This window comes from Misgurnus anguillicaudatus, chromosome 1 (genome assembly GCF_027580225.2).
Source record: "Misgurnus anguillicaudatus chromosome 1, ASM2758022v2, whole genome shotgun sequence".
Classification (NCBI taxonomy): domain Eukaryota; kingdom Metazoa; phylum Chordata; class Actinopteri; order Cypriniformes; family Cobitidae; genus Misgurnus; species Misgurnus anguillicaudatus.
Genome location: NC_073337.2, coordinates 32,587,883 through 32,609,765, shown reverse-complemented (window position 1 = coordinate 32,609,765; position 21,883 = coordinate 32,587,883). Strand labels below are relative to the sequence as shown.

The 21,883-nt window shown below is 35.8% G+C and overlaps 1 protein-coding gene across 1 annotated transcript; it reads left to right on the top strand.

Annotated features, from left to right (window-relative positions):
• The first annotated feature begins 3,755 nt into the window (after window positions 1-3,755).
• LOC129435884 (cell division cycle protein 20 homolog) lies at window positions 3,756-20,878 on the top strand. The gene is made up of 11 exons (XM_055193781.2): window positions 3,756-3,888; window positions 15,612-15,823; window positions 15,901-16,040; window positions 16,130-16,226; window positions 17,456-17,557; window positions 17,648-17,844; window positions 19,296-19,390; window positions 19,476-19,701; window positions 19,792-19,917; window positions 19,991-20,108; window positions 20,218-20,878. The coding sequence occupies exons 2-11, from the start codon at window positions 15,634-15,636 to the stop codon at window positions 20,376-20,378; spliced, it is 1,452 nt and encodes a 483-aa protein (XP_055049756.2). The 5' UTR covers window positions 3,756-3,888; window positions 15,612-15,633; the 3' UTR covers window positions 20,379-20,878.
• Window positions 20,879-21,883: the final 1,005 nt, after the last annotated feature.

The window sequence follows — 21,883 nt, the reverse complement described above, 5'->3', positions numbered from 1 at the left end:
TATAACACACAAAAAATACCAAATATAAAACGTTTAATATAATAAAATATTAATATAACATCTTAACTCTTGTGTTCGTTGACAATTTATTTCACATTATTATACGTTTTTAAAGTGTAAAACAAAGGCATAGCTTAAATTAAACATGGACATTTTTATTCTCTGTGGACAGCCCTTTTACTATCTATTCATTTATGAAACTGTATACTGTACAGCGACTTTGGCACAGTCTGGATTACACAAAAACTCCGACATCCTTTGCACAACCTGTACTGTATATGTCATGGGTCTCCGCACGAAGTCTAAGAATTTTAATATGTATTACATATCTTTAGTTGGCTTTTTTATGCATGTTTACATTGCAATGATAAAACATTAAAACAAAAGTAAATTTTACGTTAAGCCGTTTAATGCGAAAAAACACCTTTCACCGTCTACTTTAAAACAACACGCAGTCAGAAATCATGTCAATTTACTTGTTTTAATTTTGAGATAGCCAAGATTACTCTATACTCCAAACAGTGGCGGAACTAGAATTTTTTTAATGGGGTGGCCAGGGGGTGGCCAAAGCTACATAGTCCATAGTCCACAAAAGAAAATGACATGTAACCATGTATCAAGAAAGCATAAATGAATCTTTTGACCGCATTAGATGTAAACAATAAGGGTGAATTTTAAATCTTTCTACTGTATTTCTTACATCTTTACTGTCTGTTAAAGGGATTCACCCATAAGTGAAAATTCTGTCATCATTTACTCAGCCTTGTGTTGTTCTAAACCTGTATTTTATTTTAATAAACACAAAAGAAGATATTTTGATAAATGATGGTAAGCACACAATTAATGGTATATCCATTGAATTCCATTATGTTGTTTTTATTCCTACTATGGAAGTCAATGGTTAACAGCTGTGTGCATACCATCATTTATCAGGGTGTCTTCTTTTGTGTTCATAAGAAAAAATAAATTCGTACAGGTTTGGAACATCATAGGGATGTAAAATGATGACAGAATTTTCATTTTGTGAACTATCCTTTTAATGAAGCAAAAGATCAGGAAATCTAAACTCCATGATAAACCTTAAACTTACTTCAAATAGCACAACACAAAGGATGTTTCGATTAATCGTTATTTACGAAGATACAGAAGATGCAAAGGTTTTCTTTTTTCTTTTGATATTTAATTAACTTTAATGACAGAGAGACTTCAACAGGTTAGGCTAAGACCGAATGCACCAATCAAATGTTTATTCTTTTAAGACGTACAGTAACCAAATGTTTAGTATGAAAATCACCAAGACAGCTATTTTGACATATGAGCATTTGTCCGTTTAATAAGCCAAAAAGACGCGAATATGAAGTCGTTTAAGCTCTGGCTGTGCACGCGCACTATATGCGCGTCGCGCTTTCAAGTTCAATGTGGCAATCCAGCCGAATTAACAATTATACAGTAGCCTATAAAGATCACGTCAAGAATGAAAACATGGTGCTGGGTTTTGTTGTAAAAAAAATTGGCAATCTTAGACTTTATTCAGTCCACAAGACACACTTCCAGCATATACGGTGAAAATAAATCATGTAGTATTAGCAAAATGCACGACTTCATTTACATCATTTTAAAGATTCCAATCATGTTGACATGACATGTATCTTCTGATGGTATGAAAAGTATTCGTTAAGTTACAGTAATTTTTCTGACGCGTTTTTGAAAAGACGTCACTGATGGAGAGATAACAGAACGCGCATTATGTATATTTTCTTAATTTTGTGAAAAGCACAACATTCAGTTTTATAGACACACAAAAAAATGACACTTGAACGTTTTAAATTATGTATAAATCATATCTGTATGTCCAAAATCAGCAGGGTAATCCAAGTCTCTTTGCGCAGTGATTGAAAAATAAAGAGTTTGCGCCGCGACCGCAGGGAGGGTTAATATTCATAATGTTTGTTTTTAACAATGTACTGCGCTGCCGCACGTCGAAAATAAACACAGCGATTAAGTGAAAGTAGCGCATTAAATTTGGGGTGGCACACGGGGTGGCCAGTGACATGTCAAGGGTGTCCAGTGCCACCCTGGACACCCCTCTGGCTCCGCCACTGACTCCAAATACATTTTTAAAATATACAAAAAGGCCAAACAAATATTTGCTGAAATTTATTTTGGAACGTTTACAAAAACATATTTTACATCGATATATTTTTTGGCGATTTTTGTAAATTTTTAAATATTTTAAAAATAAATACATTTTAAAGCATTAAATATTTTTAACCCTCCATATATTTCAATCCAAGGAAATATATTCACGTCCATTGAAAGAAAAACTGTTACGAACCTGTAAACGTTTTAAAAAGGTTTAAATTAAATATTTTCAACTTCAAAAATGTACTTTATAAAATTAACTTGCATTTAGCGTATACTTAAAATATATTTTGGCAAAGAATACATTTTGTATACAAATGTATTTGCTTGCTTTGGAAAACCTATTTTGAAATATATGTTGATAAATGAAGGTTAAAACTAAATGGGCTATATTTCCAAATTAAAAAATATATTAAACTGACCTTTACTTTCTACAAAATGTATTTAGTATACATCTAAAATTTATTTTTGGCCACAGAATTTTTTTTTTTTTTTGCCGTATGGGTGTAATGGATCCATCTACACACTCAGACCATTTAAACGAGAGTTTACTCGTCTGTGACTCGTAGAAACGTTTGGTCCGTTTGGAAATATTGCCTTGTGAATGCGAACCGAACCAAAATGAAATTACAACATTGTAGCGATTTAATCCCAGGTTTCGGAACAAAGCAACAGGGTCTTCTTTTCGAGTTTATTGGCCGTCGGCAAATCAAACTTAAATGGTGCACCGGAGTTGTTTTGTGAAATAAAAACAAACTGAACATAAAACATGTTATGTTTAAATACCTGTGATAAGCGTTTGTTGGCGTCTGATCAGTTGGTCTTCCGGACGTGTTTCCTCTTCGGCTGGCCAAACTCGAATGCAACCAGCGGCCCGGCTAAATAGTGCCAGTGTCGTTTCACGCAGGCGCAAAGCAGGTGCAGACCGACGAGTCTATTTTTTTGTCATAAGGGGGAGTACAAAACTGTAGATTATTTAAAATAATCCTACTTCTTTGGACCCTTTTAGACGTAACTTTATATATTTGAACCCTTCAATTTTATATGACTCCATCATTCAAAATAATCTCACCTCTGTGCTCCAAGACCTACCTTTTGCAAGTGCTACCTTTTGCAAGTAGACGTCACACTTACGTCACTACAAGCTGCGCGTGCAATGTGGTGGCAGAAAAACCTTGGAAATGAATTATACACGAGTAAAGGAGCATGATAACTCACTAGAAAATGTATTGTTGTGCTGTCCAGTGTCAGAATATAAATGCTAATATAATATTATTTTATAGAACATCGTGGTCGAAGACACATTTGAAAATAAACGTAGGTGTTTATGGTTGCAATACGCCCTTTAAACGGGCAGACTGGAGTGATGAAATCATCTGGAAATCTTTTAAAAACTAGAATAAAACATAATTAGAGAAGCTGTCCTTCGACAGAAGACCGGACAGCTTCTCTAATTATTTTCTATTCTAGAATGATGGAGTCATATAAAGTTGAAGGGATTAAATATTCTAACAAGTTACGTCTAAAAGGGTCCAAATAAGTAAGATTATTTTAAATAATCTACAGTTTTGTACTCCCCCCTTATGACAAAAAAATAGACTCGTCGGTCTGCACCTGCTTTGCGCCTGCGTGAAACGACACTGGCACTATTTAGCCGGGCCGCTGGTTGCATTCGAGTTTGGCCAGCCGAAGAGGAAACACGTCCGGAAGACCAACTGATCAGACGCCAACAAACGCTTATCACAGGTATTTAAACATAACGTGTTTTATGTTCAGTTTGTTTTTATTTCACAAAACAACTCCGGTGCACCATTTAAGTTTGATTTGCCGACGTCTCGAAAAGAAGACCCTGTTGCTTTGTTCCGAAACCTGGGATTAAATCGCTACAATGTTGTAATTTCATTTTGGTTCGGTTCGCATTCACAAGGCAATATTTCCAAACGGACCAAACGCTTCTACGAGTCACAGACGAGTAAACTCTCGTTTAAATGGTCTGAGTGTGTAGATGGATCCATTACACCCATACGGCAAAAAAAAAAAAAAAAATTCTGTGGCCAAAAATATATTTTAAATGTATACTAAATACATTTTGTAGAAAGTAATGGTCAGTTTAATATATTTTTTAATTTGGAAATATAGCCCATTTAGTTTTAACCTTCATTTATCAACATATATTTCAAAATATAGGTTTTCCAAGGTAAGCAAATACATTTGTATACAAAATGTATTCTTTGCCAAAATATATTTTAAGTATACGCTAAATGCAAGTTAATTTTATAAAGTACATTTTTGAAGTTGAAAATATTTAATTTAAACCTTTTTAAAACGTTTACAGGTTCGTAACAGTTTTTCTTTCAATGGACGTGAATATATTTCCTTGGATTGAAATATATGGAGGGTTAAAAATATTTAATGCTTTAAAATGTATTTATTTTTAAAATATTTAAAAATTTACAAAAATCGCCAAAAAATATATCGATGTAAAATATGTTTTTGTAAACGTTCCAAAATAAATTTCAGCAAATATTTGTTTGGCCTTTTTGTATATTTTAAAATATATTTGGAGTATAGAGTAATCTTGGCTATCTCAAAATTAAAACATGTAAATTGACATGATTTCTGACTGCGTGTTGTTTTAAAGTAGACGGTGAAAGGTGTTTTTTCGCATTAAACGGCTTAACGTAAAATTTATTTTTGTTTTAATGTTTTATCATTGCAATGTAAACATGCATAAAAAAGCCAACTAAAGATATGTAATACATATTAAAATTCTTAGACTTCGTGCGGAGACCCATGACATATACAGTACAGGTTGTGCAAAGGATGTCGGAGTTTTTGTGTAATCCAGACTGTGCCAAAGTCGCTGTACAGTATACAGTTTCATAAATGAATAGATAGTAAAAGGGCTGTCCACAGAGAATAAAAATGTCCATGTTTAATTTAAGCTATGCCTTTGTTTTACACTTTAAAAACGTATAATAATGTGAAATAAATTGTCAACGAACACAAGAGTTAAGATGTTATATTAATATTTTATTATATTAAACGTTTTATATTTGGTATTTTTTGTGTGTTATACATTATACATATTTTCGACCAAAGGAACACATTATGTAGCATAATGTAAATTATGTCGTTTTTATGTCTCGTTCTGAAATGAAATTGACAATTTCTGACAAAATGTAAATGACTGCAAATGTATATGCTATCCCTGAAACTTCATTTAAATAATGATTCACTTGTTTTCATACTATATTTGTATAGTTGAATAGTTATAGTTGTGACTAAAATATGTATAGTTAATTTATATACTATGAAAAATGCCATATATTAATATGCGATGTTTATGTGGCATTTATTTTGTGTATTTACAGGTGCACAAATACGGCTTAATATTGTGACACCGTATTGACCGACGGTCCATACATTTTTGAGCTAACAAGCCTTAACAATGTGCTTTATATTAAATTATTTTTGTAAATTAATATTTGGCTTTAGATTTCTTGTCTAAATACTTTAACCCTCTGGGGTCGGACCCTTTTTGGACACAGTCAGAGGTTCTGAGATGCTCTCACATTTGGTCTTTTTTCAGTTGCTTTAAAACACATTAATGGCTAATATCACATAACACTGTATTCAGCACAAACTGTGCTATAATAATATGTAAGATAAATGTATGTACATGTTTGTATTTTTAAGTAAATGATGTTTATGCGTGGTTAGTAAAAAAAAGAAAACAAAAAGTTGCTGAAATAAGGCCAAGGAACACATCCTAAACATTTGTTAACAAGCAAAAAAGTTATCTACTCTTGTAGAGTAGAGAATTTGCTACAAAAAGATGTAAAAACCATTTAACCCACTCATTCACGTGAAAAAATACATTGATTTAACTTTTGTAAGACACTTTTTGCTGTGTAAAGGCAATATGCATGGGAGGGTCAATGGTCATGAATATTGATGTGTTTTACACCTGAGGAGACCCAACCCCCTAGTGGCTCAGTGAGGAATGTTGGGACAAAAGAACTGTGACTGTGGGGAGACTTAAAGAGAAAAACTTTTGCTTGAGACTTAAAGAGAAAAACTTTTGCTTGTAGTTAAAAAAAAAAATAGGTTAAAATAAAGTACAAAAGGCCTTTTTAGTAAAATAAAAGTCTTACAGGGTTGCAAAAAATGCTAACAACATGAACAATACAATAGATTTAAGAAGCTTTATTGTAATTATAAATAAAGAAGCTTAATTGTAATTATAAATAATAAAGTAACAATATGTATACATGTAACAATATTCTATATGACCAGTACAATATGGCTCTAATTAAAAGAAAATGATTCTAAATGTCAGCTGTGAAAGTTTGGTGTGCATCTAAAAATACTTCCAAATATAAAAAATAAGGTATACATTTGTAAACCATCACACACTGTAACTCTTTGGGAATGGAGTTAAATGTTGTCGTGCCATTGTTCAAAACATGCGAGTACCAGACGAAGTTGGTGTTGCAGACACATTCCTGAAAACATATCTTAATTAATATTATGTATTTTCAAAGTACAAAGCAACACATCAGTATTACTAATATTGAGAACTTTTTTTAATAATTAATAGGGGTGACCCCGAATAGTTGAAGATTCGATGCATCGGAGAAGCCGGATTCGACTACCAATCTCACAGTCGAATCGTTGCAGATGTGTTATGAAATGAGGATCATTCAATTTTGGCCGTATATGGGTGCACACATTATCTGATTTCGCACATAACAGCTTTCTCCCAATATATTGATATACAGCATATTATTATAATGCTGCCAATAATATGTGATGTAGCAGCTTTCAATAAATATTTTTAAAATGCGTTAATAAATCCAACAATCCCTGTGACAGGGCTACACGTCCAAAAAGAGGTTCCTATGTTAATAAACCATTGCCTCTTTGTTTCTACATTTAAAAGACGAAGCTGGCAATTCTGGCAATACTTTCGTTTTTTTATTAATTTCTTTATTTTATTTATAAATCACTCTGGTTTATCTGATTTATCTATTTGGCTTGTGTTTTGTTTCCGTGCACTTGAGGCATTTTGCACATTTGTTCTGCACGTTGTTACTTCTGACCTTATTTGATTTAAAAAATGTATTTATTATAAACGTAAATTCTGATATAATTTAAGTCTGTACATTTTGGATTGTTTTTCGTTCTATCGATGTTGCGCTATTGCGTTCTGGCCATGTTTGCGCATGCAATTTTGCCGAACGTGCTATAGGTGCTCTGCGTCTCATATTTAGAATTTCATCAAACTAAACATTACAAAACGGATGTTTTGCGGCGGGCATAAGTTTTAAAATGTATTTAAAACAGAGTGGTTATCTATTATGGTCGGTGTTCACTTTCAAATGATAGCAAAGAGATTACTGAAATAAATAATATCATCAGGTCTTTCTGTATCTAAAGTGAATACAGAGATGATCAAAGTCAAAGCAAGCAAGCAGGTATTTCTGTGCTAAACAATACCGCGGAGTGTCTATAAAATCATTAATTTCAGTGTTTTTCTTGTTATAAATTAACGTTTAACGAATTGTATACATTATAGCTTATAGTTTTTATCATTTACAGTAACAATCACAAATTATTTGTCATTTGTCTTTTTTTGGTCATGGCTTTGACGCGCTTAATCTCCGAATTAAATAAAAATACTAAATTGTAGCCGGGGTTTCCAAGGCAGGATCACCTTTGTTATTTTTTAGGTTTAGTTCTCAAAATGTTTTTTTGTGTGATGTTCTGTAGATCGTGGCATAAAAATGTTATGAGGAATAATTAAACAAATTTTGCCTTACATTTTACCTTAAAAAATATATATATAAATTGTATCACTTTATTTATTTCGGGTTCGTTTCTGCATGCCCCCGTGCGAGTAAATGATGATGAAGCCACGTTACTAAAAAAAAATTAAAAACATTATTTGTATCATGTATTTTCGGAAAATACAGATATGTTTATATATATACATCTTGTATTTTCCAAATTACTACGCAAAACATCAGTAAAAGTCTACTAATAAAACAGAAAAGCCCGCAAATGTGACTTACCCTGTATGAATGTCCGTCGCATTTCTGCAAATGCCCGCTGAAGAGGAGAGTGATGCTGCCACACAAAAGTTTTTAATAATTAATATAATGTATTCTCCACAGTAACAAACTTATAAAGCAATACTAAGGCGGTAAAGCATAGTTGAGATAAGATAATTGGGTACATAGATGCGGTATATCTTTGTTAACGGGCCATTACCGGACATATTTATGGCTAAACATTAACACATTACAAATCTCCGGACACATTTACAGCACATCGATACTACATCGATACATTTACACCCGAACAGATAGTCGCGTAAACAAGACTTTTTGAGGCATAAACACTAGTCAAAATATATTCTAAATAGTGATATTGTTTTATGACATATTGAATATTTACACCATACAATCATACTGTTTAACGCATGACATATCTTCGGGCTCATTTACAGCACAATGTTACACCCGAGCAAATAAAGAAGGCTTATTGATAAGTCGGCATGGACACTATAGTTATAGTAGTGATATTGCTTTATAACATTCACATTACACTTATCAGCATACGGTTTAATGTAAGAACTATAATTTTAATGTTAATACAAATGGCCAATTACGAGACGTTTTTTATAAAGTCATTATGAATATCTGCTTGCAAACAGTCAGTATACAGTATATAAAAGTTACACAACATTTCAACAAATGTAGGTAAAACTTACTCTTCAGAAATTATATCCTCAGCTGGATCAAGTCGCTCTTCAAAATACAAACGTTCATCGTCGGAGTCGTGCTCTTCGTCTGAAGAAACAGTGAACTCTTCTTCCTCGCTGTCCAGGAGCATAGAGCTTCCTCACCTGTAAAGCGTGTCATCTTCCGAACGCGTTCATAAGTGGATGAAACTGTCAAAACTCGCTGCTTCTTAAAGCATTGTTTGTGGGCGTTGATCTTGTTTGCATAGCCCGCATCAGGTAATTTCCATATGAATGACGCGCACAAGGGAAGGTGGGATTACATTAGCGCTAATGAGGTCGAGCCAGAAAAACTGTACCTCTCTTTACTTACATGTCGATCACACAAACAGACAATGAGTTCTTCAGATTTTAATTACATCATGTAAAAGTAGACATTTCATGCTTTCTTTAGACATATGTATCATGTTCGTGTGACAAGTATTGGCGGAGTTATCAGTTCATGTTTGAAACGTGTTTGAGGAAAATGGTCAAGGAGACAGAGATGTCGAAATGCACTCCCTGTTTATTTTCTTTATTTGCCAAAAGCACACAGTTTTGTTGTTATTATGAAGGCACTCACATTAAAGTAGAGACTTCACAGTTTCGAATGATGTATTACATGTATGTGTATGATTATGAATGACGGAGTATTTTAAGTGGATGTCACAGGAAACAGGAAAAAATGCGTCAAAACGCGGCCCCGCGTTTTTGGACCCCAGGGGGTTTAATCATAAAGGGAAAAGACGTGTAGCGTACCTTGCTCTTCCTGCATTTACAAATAAATAATGCCACTTAATTTGTTTTTAAACTATCATATTTATCAAAAAAGCAACAATGTTACATAATTTATCATGATTGTACAGTGCAAAGTAAATATATTGCTATTATTAAGTTGGTAAACTGTGCTAGTTAGTCACGAAAAATCGCTGGCAAGGAAATTCATTCACCTCCACAGCCTTCTAGACCTATTGCAATGTCGAAATGCATAAACAGAAATGCAAAAGAACATTAATTCCATGCTGTTCTCTGCACTTAAGCCAATAGCTTTGCCAATATCTATTCTTGTTTGATTTCTGCCACAACGAAAAGTAGCCTAGTTCATCCACACACACCTAAAATGCTTGTCAGAATTGAAGTAGTAGGCTACAGTAAAATCTTGTCGTGTGTTACTGCTTCCGAATGATTTTCGCATAAACTCACTCGTGTTGTGTGTGAGAGCTCTGACGTTCAGACTGTCAGAATTCGAACCGTATACGCCCAGCTTAAGTTTACTAAAGCTGATATAATAAATCTAAATTCTCCGTTTATTATAAAACATCTTCACAATATTAGAATTGAATAATATAGGTTTATTCTGAACTATTTGGTGTTGTAATGCACTTTAGATGTTGTTTCGCAACTATATTATACGGTGCTCATTTATAAGCTATTTTCAGTTGCAGTTTCTTAAACAAGGAGTCAATAACGCAGAACTGATCAGGCATGCGCCAAATGGATTATATGTTTATAAAATGACGTGTTTTTTAAACGTATTAGGGTAAGGTTTTTGTTTTGCAAGAGGACCTCCACTCAGATATGGTCTTGATTTTAAAGACTCACCCATACCCTGGTGAAAAACAAATATACTCTATTGTATTTCAAGTATATTTAACTTTGCAATAGTACATTACAAATATACTTACAAAGAAATGTAATTTCTTTAAACATATTTAAAGTGTGCTTTCAACATATTTGCACGTATTTTTTACAATTAAACTTTTAACATACTTCAAAATAATTATACTTTAGTATATATTCTAAAATTATACTTTAAAAATTGCACAAAACTTTAAGTATATTTTTCTAAAGTATACTAAATTTAAACTTATTTTAAAATGTATTTTAGGTATACACTTTATCGGTATGCTTAAAGTTATCATTATAATAATGCACTGACAGTATATTTCTAAAATACATTTAGTATTCTTTAGAAACAGTATATTTTAAGTACATTTTGAAAGTATATGGGGTGTACAAATGTATATTATTTTATGGAGAAATAACGCAGGCTTAAAATTACGAGAGAGCAGTATGTTCAGTTACATTTTATATTGTAGATGTATACATTTGTAATATACTATCAACATAATAAGGTACACTTTAACTTCACTATAGGCAAGCATTGGATAAACCAATTAACTGTGTTTTACCACAAAATAAACATGGTTTTGCTAATAATAAATACACAAAAAAAACATGGTTACTAAACTTTTACCACAAAAAAACATGGTTAATTTTCGTAAGGGGAATGAGTTTTTTTTAATAGTTTTTGTGTCAAATGCATACCGCTTTCAGCTGTACACATTAATTAACTTACCGTGTGTCTCAATCAGCTCCCTTGTTCAGTAGTCAGGGCACTGATCAGGGAGTCAGCCATTTTAAAGGCTGTCTCAATCGCAAAATCCGTTCAGTGCACTGGAACGTTCGTTCCCTAAAAATTCCCACAATGCACCGCAAAAACTAGTGAGCATCGATGGTCCCTATGTTCCCTAACCGGAAATCACGTGACCTTTTCTGAAGCTCGCCAACCGAACATCACGTGATCCAACTCAATAAACTGTATGAAATGTTACAGAACTTTTATAAAGACAAACGTTTGTTTTAGTTGTAAATATAAACACTAGTGCTGGGCAAAGATTAATCGCGATTAATCGCATACAAAATAAAAGTGATTTTTGGCATAATATATGAGTATGTGCTGTGTTTAATTATTATGTATAAATAAATGCACACACATTCATGTATGTATTTTAAAAACATTTACATGTTTATATATATATTTATTTAGATTTTTATATATTCTATATAAAAAAAATGAAAAAAATTATATATAAGTAAAACAATTCTGAAATGAATATATGAATGTGTGTGTGGTTAAATATACACAATAATTAGACACACTACCAGTGGCGGAGCCAGAGGGGTGTCCAGGGTGGCACTGGACACCCTTGACATGTCACTGGCCACCCCGTGTGCCACCCCAAATTTAATGCGCTACTTTCACTTAATCGCTGTGTTTATTTTCGACGTGCGGCAGCGCAGTACATTGTTAAAAACAAACATTATGAATATTAACCGTCCCTGCGGTCGCGGCGCAAACTCTTTATTTTTCAATCACTGCGCAAAGAGACTTGGATTACTCTGCTGATTTTGGACATACAGATATGATTTATACATAATTTAAAACGTTCAAGTGTCATTTTTTTGTGTGTCTATAAAACTGAATGTTGTGATTTTCACAAAATTAAGAAAATATACATAATGCGCGTTCTGTTATCTCTCCATCAGTGACGTCTTTTCAAAAACGCGTCAGAAAAATTACTGTAACTTAGCGAATACTTTTCATACCATCAGAAGATACATGTCATGTCAACATGATTGGAATCTTTAAAATGATGTAAGTGAAGTCGTGCATTTTGCTAATACTACATGATTTATTTTCACCGTATATGCTGGAAGTGTGTCTTGTGGACTGAATAAAGTCTAAGATTGCCAATTTTTTTTACAACAAAACCCAGCACCATGTTTTCATTCTTGACGTGATCTTTATAGGCTACTGTATAATTGTTAATTCGGCTGGATTGCCACATTGAACTTGAAAGCGCGACGCGCATATAGTGCGCGTGCACAGCCAGAGCTTAAACGACTTCATATTCGCATCTTTTTGGCTTATTAAACGGACAAATGCTCATACGTCAAAATAGCTGTCTTGGTGATTTTCATACTAAACATTTGGTTACTGTACGTCTTAAAAGAATAAACATTTGATTGGTGCATTCGGTCTTAGCCTAACCTGTTGAAGTCTCTCTGTCATTAAAGTTAATTAAATATCAAAAGAAAAAAGAAAACCTTTGCATCTTCTGTATCTTCGTAAATAACGATTAATCGAAACATCCTTTGTGTTGTGCTATTTGAAGTAAGTTTAAGGTTTATCATGGAGTTTAGATTTCCTGATCTTTTGCTTCATTAAAGGGATAGTTCACAAAATGAAAATTCTGTCATCATTCCACACCCCCATGTTGTTCCAAACCCGTACGAATTTATTTTTTCTCATGAACACAAAAGAAGATATTTTGATAAATGATGGTATGCACACAGCTGTTAACCATTGACTTCCATAGTAGGAATAAAAACAACATAATGGAATTCAATGGATATACCATTAATTGTGTGCTTACCATCATTTATCAAAATATCTTTTGTGTTTATTAAAATAAAATACAGGTTTAGAACAACATAAGGTTGAGTAAATGATGACAGAATTTTCATTTATGGGTGAATCCCTTTAACAGACAGTAAAGATGTAAGAAATACAGTAGAAAGATTTAAAATTCACCCTTATTGTTTACATCTAATGCGATCAAAAGATTCATTTATGCTTTCTTGATACATGGTTACATGTCATTTTCTTTTGTGGACTATGGACCCCCTAAAGTAGCTTTGGCCACCCCCTGGCCACCCCATTAAAAAAATTCTAGTTCCGCCACTGTTATAAACGTCAAAGATGTACCTATGACACCAAACCAAACTGTTTGAAAATCGGTAAAAAATTAAGCAAGTTATGGTCATTTAAAAGTACCTGCATCATTAAAACTCAATGCTACGAGTGAGCGAGCGCCCTGACGTAAGATGGCCGCCAAAATGCGGACGTTGCACTCAATTGGCCAGCAGCGCGGACGAGCCATCTAGCCTTTATATACATATCTATGGTCACATTAGCTACAAAAGTGAACGACACCGAGCGACACGCACTCGCTTGATGGGCGTTCCTTGGCTAGTTTCTCAAAGCGGTATCAAAAGTCACTTTAGAGGTATTGTTAAGTTACAAGAATGGTGATTTTGGATTTAAAAGTATTTATTTCTCGATAAAAGTAACAAAATATATGAGAGAAAATGCCAAACTTATCAGATATATACATAAATACGCAGTTTCCGCCATCTTGAATTATTTTCTCAGACTCGACCACAGACCTACGTCACGCTGCTCCTTCACTCTGATTGGCAGTCGCTTTGTCGCATCGCTCAGCATTTGCATAAAATAGCCTGCTTGTCTATTTTGGCCCCGCCTTGCTCGCGCAGCCGCGAGCTTGTCGCTGGCAAACGGCCACTTCCATTGAAAATGAATGGTAGCCTATCGCTCTGTCTCTGTCGCTTGTAGCTAATGTGACTGTAACGCGCTCGCCGTTGCACTATTTTTTTAACCACCAGGCGGCGACGCGAGCAATAAAGTCAAAAACATACACAAAGAAGAGGATAGAAGTCGTCCGCTGGAACAACCCTACTGTTTTTAACATTAGAGTTTGATATATATAAATATGAGAACATGAATAAAACAACAATCTTTAAATATGTCTTTATTAAACATTATCATTTCATTAACGTTTTTACTAAACAAACAGTACAGACATCTTAAGGTTTATATTTTATTCCTCATCCAGTAGTTCATTCAATACAAATATAAGCCAAACATTCTGATTCATGTAATTCGTGTTTTAAACTGCAAAGTTTCCATACTTTACTTCCAGAGTGTCAGATAAATATATACATTGTTTTGCTTGGATTTATCAAAGAGATACGTCACAGGCTTGCCTGCTCGGACAGAATCGCCTCGAGTTCGGTCATTTTCGGATGCGGAGCCGCGCGGAAAGTTACAAAAAATGCCGTGCACAGCGCCACACGAAATGGGGTCTCGCGCACCCAACGCGCGCGACCGCCCACTCCGCGTTGACGTCATTTTTGCCGCGCGCACCAACGCGCTCTTGCGGACGCGGCGACCATAAACTAGGGCTGTTTCTCAATATGCGTTCTTCAGCGATCTTGCGTCCTCGTGTCCTCGCTCTACGTCATCATTAACGGTCGAAGTTCATTCCAATTCTTAAGAACGCAAGGACAGAGGACGCATGAAAATACCCGGATGTGTTCTTGATATCGAGGATGCATCGAGTGCAGACTTGCTGAAATCGCTTAACGCCCCAGCAGTCATTGCGGCAAAACTTCCGAGTTCGTTCTTCCAAGGTCGCCTGGCAAGACCGATCTCCACGAGGACGCAAGTCCGTTCTTTGCGTTCTTGGAATTGAGAAACAGCCTAGGCTTTATTAGGCGTTGCCTGCCGTCGCCATCTTGGCCGCGCGTCCCCGCGAACTCGCGGAAAACCGAAAATGGGTAAAGAGGCGGGACATGGGTGAAGCTGAGGTGAAACCATGCCCGCCTAGCGCGAGTCTAGTGACAGCAGTGGCTGTTCAACCGACACTCAAGCGGCCACGCCCTTAATTATGCAGTAGTTTAAGGCTTAATATAATCTAAACGGTGAGTTACAAAAAAATTCACCCCCCTCACAGTTGTCATGAAGGGCAAAATTAGCTATAGGCCAAAAACACTTTTTGTACCAGGCTGTAAACATATTATTTTCTACTGTAAAGTTGGCCATTTTTAACATGGGAGTCTATGGGAATTGACTCCCTTTTGGAGCCAGCCTCAAGCGGCCAGTCGATGAATTGCAGTTTAAGTCACTTCCGTGTTGGCTTCATTAGAGAGCTTGGAAGGTTGCCCCTTGGTTTAAGTATAACATTTTTAATGTTACTTCAAACTCGTTTGTGTTCGCCATGTGATCAGACTGTATCTTTTTTACCGATGTTTGTAGAGTGGTCACAACTTTAGCAACAATGGCCCACTTTTGCCTTGAAAACGACATCCACAACATCCTAAGATTGGACATGCCGATTACAACGCCCCCGATGGCGAGGTGGCAGTGGAAAGCCAGCACATCCAACTCTACAAACCCAAACTCTCTATCACCCAACAAGAGTGTAAACAGATCAGTAAGCCTTTCCAAAACACCAAGCAAAACGCCAGGTAAGTGGCACGTGCAGGTTGTACTCAATGTAGTCAATCATCAATTTATTTCCTAAATATTCCCTGCCTTTTAACAGGAAAGAACAGCAAAACCCAAAACACCCCTACAGCAGGGGGAGACCGTTTCATCCCCACAAGAAATAACAAACAGCTGGATGTGGCGAGCTTTCTTATTTCAAAAGCGAATGAGCCGGTTGAAGAGACTCCATCCTTGGCAGTAAGTCACTGTTTTGTTGTTGTAACTTTGAGTTAAATCATGATCACAACAAGACACCTTTAGTGATGCGTATCTTATTGTTCTGACAGACAAATCAAAAAGCTTGGTCTGTGACACTAAATGGGTATGACATTGAGGAAGCAAAAATCTTACATTTCGGAGGCAATCCACTAAATGCCCCTGAGGGTGAGTATTGCATTTTCTTTCAAATGTTTTACCCTACCTTACACTTGTTGGACTTTAAGGCGTCCATTGCATGTTCATAATTAGAGGAAAGGCACAGTATTAAAATTAAACTATTTATTGATCAGATATGAAAAAGTTTTACAGCGCGCTGGGTAGTCTCAAGGCCACAATAGGCAATCGACTAACCACCAGCATTTGGGAAAACAGTTATTTATAAAGTATGTGAAGTCGATCTTCTTAAAATCTCCACCCACAAAGGACGTTCCCCTCGTACATCTGACTCCATCACCACACCCAGTTTTAGCCTGCAGGAGAAGATAGACACACACAGACAAAGAAAAAACAAACTGTTCTCCGCTCATCCCTGAGAGCCATGCAGTCTGTCACTTTCTCCCCAGTACTCCTCCACTTCACATATGATTGACTTCACATAGAATATTATAATGCTTTCTTAAAAACAAATCATTAATAAAACATTCATTTATTCGTAAAAATCATAAGCTGTAAAATGAAAGTGTTTATGTAAAACACATTTCAATATCATGACATTTCATTATTCGTAAAATTGGTTATATGAATAAGGCACACATTAACTTCTTTAGATAGATAAACACATTACATCTTTTACTGCAATACTACTTCTAAGCAAAACACTTTAATCATTATTAAAAAAAACCATCTGTTAGGGAAGAAAACACACACACACACAAAGAACAAGCGCAGGAGATTCTGTTCTTCTGCTAATCCCCCCATTAGATTATTTTGTATGCAACCTTCATTTCATTGGTTAATACACATTTATCAAAGACAACATCTTATATTTATTACATCAATTATTCACTGATTAATACTGATTAAGTAAGAAATATATTGCATATTTTATCCTGTGAACATTAAAGCATTGGTTAATAACATGGTTGTCTGTTTGCTTTTCCCCCTCAGACCTCTTTTATCTTGACCATTACCAGATGCACATTCCTAGCTAATCCGCGTTACAGCCTCTACACACACACACACACAAGCTGCTCCCCCTCAGTAACAAAAACACCTCATTTTACATAAAAGCTCAGTGCATATATAAAACACACAGTGTTTGTAGAATAAAATGATTAAAGAAATATAAAATGGAACAAAATTAATTTCCACACACTGTACTATAGGTATTGACTGACACCTAATGGTAACATCGATCTAGAATGAGGACTAAAATTTAAACTTATTTTTTACAGGTTATCAGAATAACACCACACCGGCCTCAGTCAAGAAAAGCAGATGCATCTCTTCAGTTACAGAGCAGATTCTACATGCTCCTGGTTTCAGAAATGACTTCTGTGAGTTAATGGTTTTGTTTAACAGTGAATTGTCTAATTTGTAGATCATTAAATATCACAACCACTGGTTTGTATGCGGTTTACCCACAGATCTGAACCTGATGGACTGGGGAAGGCAAAACCTGTTGGCCATTGGCCTTGCCCACCGTGTGTTTTTGTGGGATGCTGCTGTGGAAGACATCATTTTATTGAAGAAAATGGAAGATGAAAACAATTTCATCTGCTCGGTCTCTTGGAGCAAAGATGGCAATTTCCTGGCTGTTGGGACTAGTGATTGTAAAGTCGAGGTAATTACTGATCTGGGGTCTTATTTATAAAACGTATCCTTACTAAAAGTCTACGTATGCACAAAAGTCAAAAATGGCAAAACAAAAAGCAATGTTCCCTTTTTAAGTCACAGATCACCTGCAAGTGTGCGTACATAGCCCTTTTCACACACAAATTCCGTAAAATACACGGCATATGAATCCTGGATTTTTCCGGAATAGTTAGATTTTTTTTCATTCACACTGCCAGGTTTTTCCGGCATGTGTCGGTCCCGGAAAGACACGTGACCTATTGAAAGTCCCGCCCTCTCTTCTACGCAGCGTCTGAAGTTTGCATATTATATATTATTTCTCCGTCCAAGAACTACTCGCGTGCACTTTTGTTTATGATAAGATTATAAAGGAGCGCGTGACGCACCGTTCTAATGCTGGTGAATGATCTCAGCTTCAGAATGGATATTTGACGAGCTCCCTGATTTCTGCTTTAATACAGTTTTCAGACATTTCTCATCGTGATTATTATATATGCGTTTAAAACCCGCATTTTGAGGAGCTGAACGACTTGTTGGGATGACGTGCGGGTATTTTCGTTTATTATAGCTCAAATGAGCACGTGACGCGATATTCTTTTATGCTGCTGAATGATCTCCGTTTCAACGCAGTAAGTAACGAGCTAACTTGCCTGATATCTGCTTCAGTCCAGTTTGCTGACATTTCTCGTAGTGAATGTTGTAAATCCCTCATTTTAAAGAGTTGAACCAACTTCATGTTGCCATGACACGCGCGTCCTCACTACGGCACGTGCGTCATTGTTTATGGGTCTCATTTATCATTTCCTGATTACTGCGTCAATCTAGTTTGCAACATTTCTCGTGATGAATGTTTATATGCATGTTATCTCGTTGTAAGGAGCTGAACCATAACTTGTGTTGTGATGATGACGCGCGCGTCCTCACTCTCACTTCGACACGCCCATTACGGCATTCTTGCGGCTTCTTGTTCACACAGAGGGTTACTCGCGTATCTTACTAGGTCCTCTTTCCGGCAACGATCCCAGAAGATTAACGGAACGAATTTTTGTTTACACAGACGCTTGTCTGGCAATTTTACGGGTATTTTCTGGGACCCGAGGTCTGTGTGAATGAGGTTCATGAATCATCCTCACATCCCACTCTGCAAGCCCATTCTCCCATCAAATAAGTTTTTTATAGATCACCTTTGCGTGGGAACTTGCGTACAGACTTTTCCAGCCCCATTTTGTGTGTACGCACGCTTTATAAATGAGATCCCTTGTGATTTTACTTTGCTGTTGTTTCAATTGTGGCATCTTTGTAGTGTAAAAAATTAGATAATCGCTCAATCACATTACCTGAAGCATCAGACCAGAAGACCTTTACAAAAAAGCAAGCTAGTCTGCTTTTTCTCTGCAAACCATTAACCTTTATATTGTGTTTGTTCTTTTCCTCCTGTAGTTATGGGATGTGCAATGCCAAAAACGTCTTCGCAGCATGGACGGCCATTCAGCAAGGGTTGGATGCTTGAGTTGGAATCATCACATTTTGTCTAGGTAAGACCAATATCATCTAGTGGTATAAAAATTATACATTTCTTGAAACAAGAATTAAGAACTTCTTGCTCCTTTTTCTCCTTAGTGGCTCTCGATCTGGTATGATTCATCAGCATGATGTCCGTGTAGCTGACCATCACATAGACACATACGGGGGGCACAGTGGGGAAGTTTGTGGCCTTTCTTGGTCCCCTGATGGACAATATTTAGCTAGTGGTGGCAATGACGATACTGTGTTTATTTGGCCAATGACAACTGGATCAGGCAATCAAGTTGTCCGTGCACTAACAGAACACCAAGGAGCAGTCAAGGTAATTTCATTTGATTTAGTCAGCTCTGCAAAAAGTGGTTTGATGTGGATCCCCCTTACCATTTGATCTTTGTTTACTTGTGTTCTTAAGGCTTTGGCATGGTGTCCGTGGCAACCTAACATCCTTGCATCTGGAGGAGGTATAGGTGATCACCATATTCGCATTTGGAATGCCAATAGTGGCTCTTGCATCAGTTCTTTGGATACACCCTCACAGGTAGGCTCCGTTTATGATTGTTGTCATAATATAGACTGAATCATTTTAGTAATTTTTTATCCGTTCCTTTCAGATATCATCTCTTGTGTTTTCACCAAATTACAAAGAGCTGGTGTCGGGCCATGGTTTTGGTCATGACAAGGTTATCATTTGGAAGTACCCCTCGCTTACTAAAGTTGCTGAACTTGAAGGCAAGTTTGCTCCCTGCCCAATCTATTGTCACTCTTTATTCAGGGTGATCTTTACAATCACACAACTCTAAAAAGATGAGGAGATAAACAACATTGTTTTCTATTTCAGGACATGAAGACCGAATTCTGAACTTGGCACTGAGTCCAGATGGTTCTACGGTGGCTTCTATAGCTGCTGATGAAACCGTTAGACTCTGGAAGTGTTTTGAAAAGGATCCTGTCAAAAAACCCAAACCTACCAGCAGTATCATTCAGCAACACATTCGATAAATATTAAATGCCTATTTTAAAGCAAAGGTGAAGTAGGGAAGTCTTGATGTTTGATAACTCTGGGAGTTAATACTTTTGCTTTCAAAGGGCTGTGAAATTCTATGTACAACCACAGAGGAACTCTATTTAGTTGTTAGGTGCCCTCAGTTATGTGTCACACACATCAGTAATTTCAGTGAAATGAACCATGCCCTTATTTCTGTTTCAACAGCAGGAAGTGTTTTAAGATTGTATCTTGTTCTGTGCTTATGTTGTAAATGTAAATTGAATTTCTAGAAAACTCTACTCCAAAAGTATGTTTTTAATGACTTGTATTTTTTCCTAATGGAGACATGTCTATTTAACCCTAAAAGTGATTAACTTATGTACAAAAAAATGTCTATTTAACCCTAAAAGTGATTAACTTATGTACAAAAATGTCTATTTAACCCTAAAAGTGATTAACTTATGTACAAAAATGTAAATTTCAAATAAAGTTTTTGTAAGGGACAAAACTTCAATCTAGCACAGGTACCTTTTTTGAGACACCAATTTTTTTTGAAAATTTGCTAATTTTCCAGCTCCCATTGAGTTAAACATTTGATTTTTATTGTTTTGGAATCCATTCAGCTGATATCAGGTCTGGTGTTACAACTTTTAGCATAGCTTAGCACAATCCATTGAATCTGATTAGACCATTAGCATCGTGCTAAAAAATAACCAGAGTTTAGGTTTTTTCCCTATTTAACTTGACTCTTCTGTAGTTAAATCATTTACTAAGTCTGACAGAAAATTTGAAGGTGTTTTTTTTCTTAGCAGATTTGGCTAGGACTATACTCATTCTGGTACAATAATCAAGGACTTTGCTGCTGTAACATGGCTGCAGCAGGCGTAGTGATATTACGCACTGCCCGAAAATAGTCCTGCCATTGAAAGTTACTAAGGGGACTATTTTCGGCTGCTGCGTAATATCATTGCGCCTGCTGCAAGACATGTTGCAGCTGCAAAGTCCTTGATTATTACGCCAGAATGAGAGTAGTTCCTTGCCATAGAAAATCGCAACTTAACTTTCTGTCAGTCTTACTACACTATGTAACTACAGAAGAGTCAAGTTTTAAATGGGAAAAATATCAAAACTCTTTGGTTACTTTTTTAGCGCGATGCTAATGGTCTAATCGGATTTACTGGATTGGGCTAAGATATGCTAAAAGTGGTAGTGCCAGACCCAAAGATAACCTGAATGGATTCCAAAACGGTAAAAATGTTTAACTGTAGGGGAGCTGAAAAATTTGTGTATTTTTTTTAAAGTGTAATGTGTGCCTTTGATATAATTACTGCCCTTATAAAAGAACAGAGTTGACTTTTCAGTACGTGTACAAATTGGTACACATCGTGATATTTTTGGCTTTAAAACAGGTGTTTTGAAACTGGGTTGAGTCACACCGTTGGATAAGATGGGTTACGGAAAGTCACTTGGCTGTTGAAGAGTGGCACAAAAACAATTTAGTCCAACTAATGATTAGCAG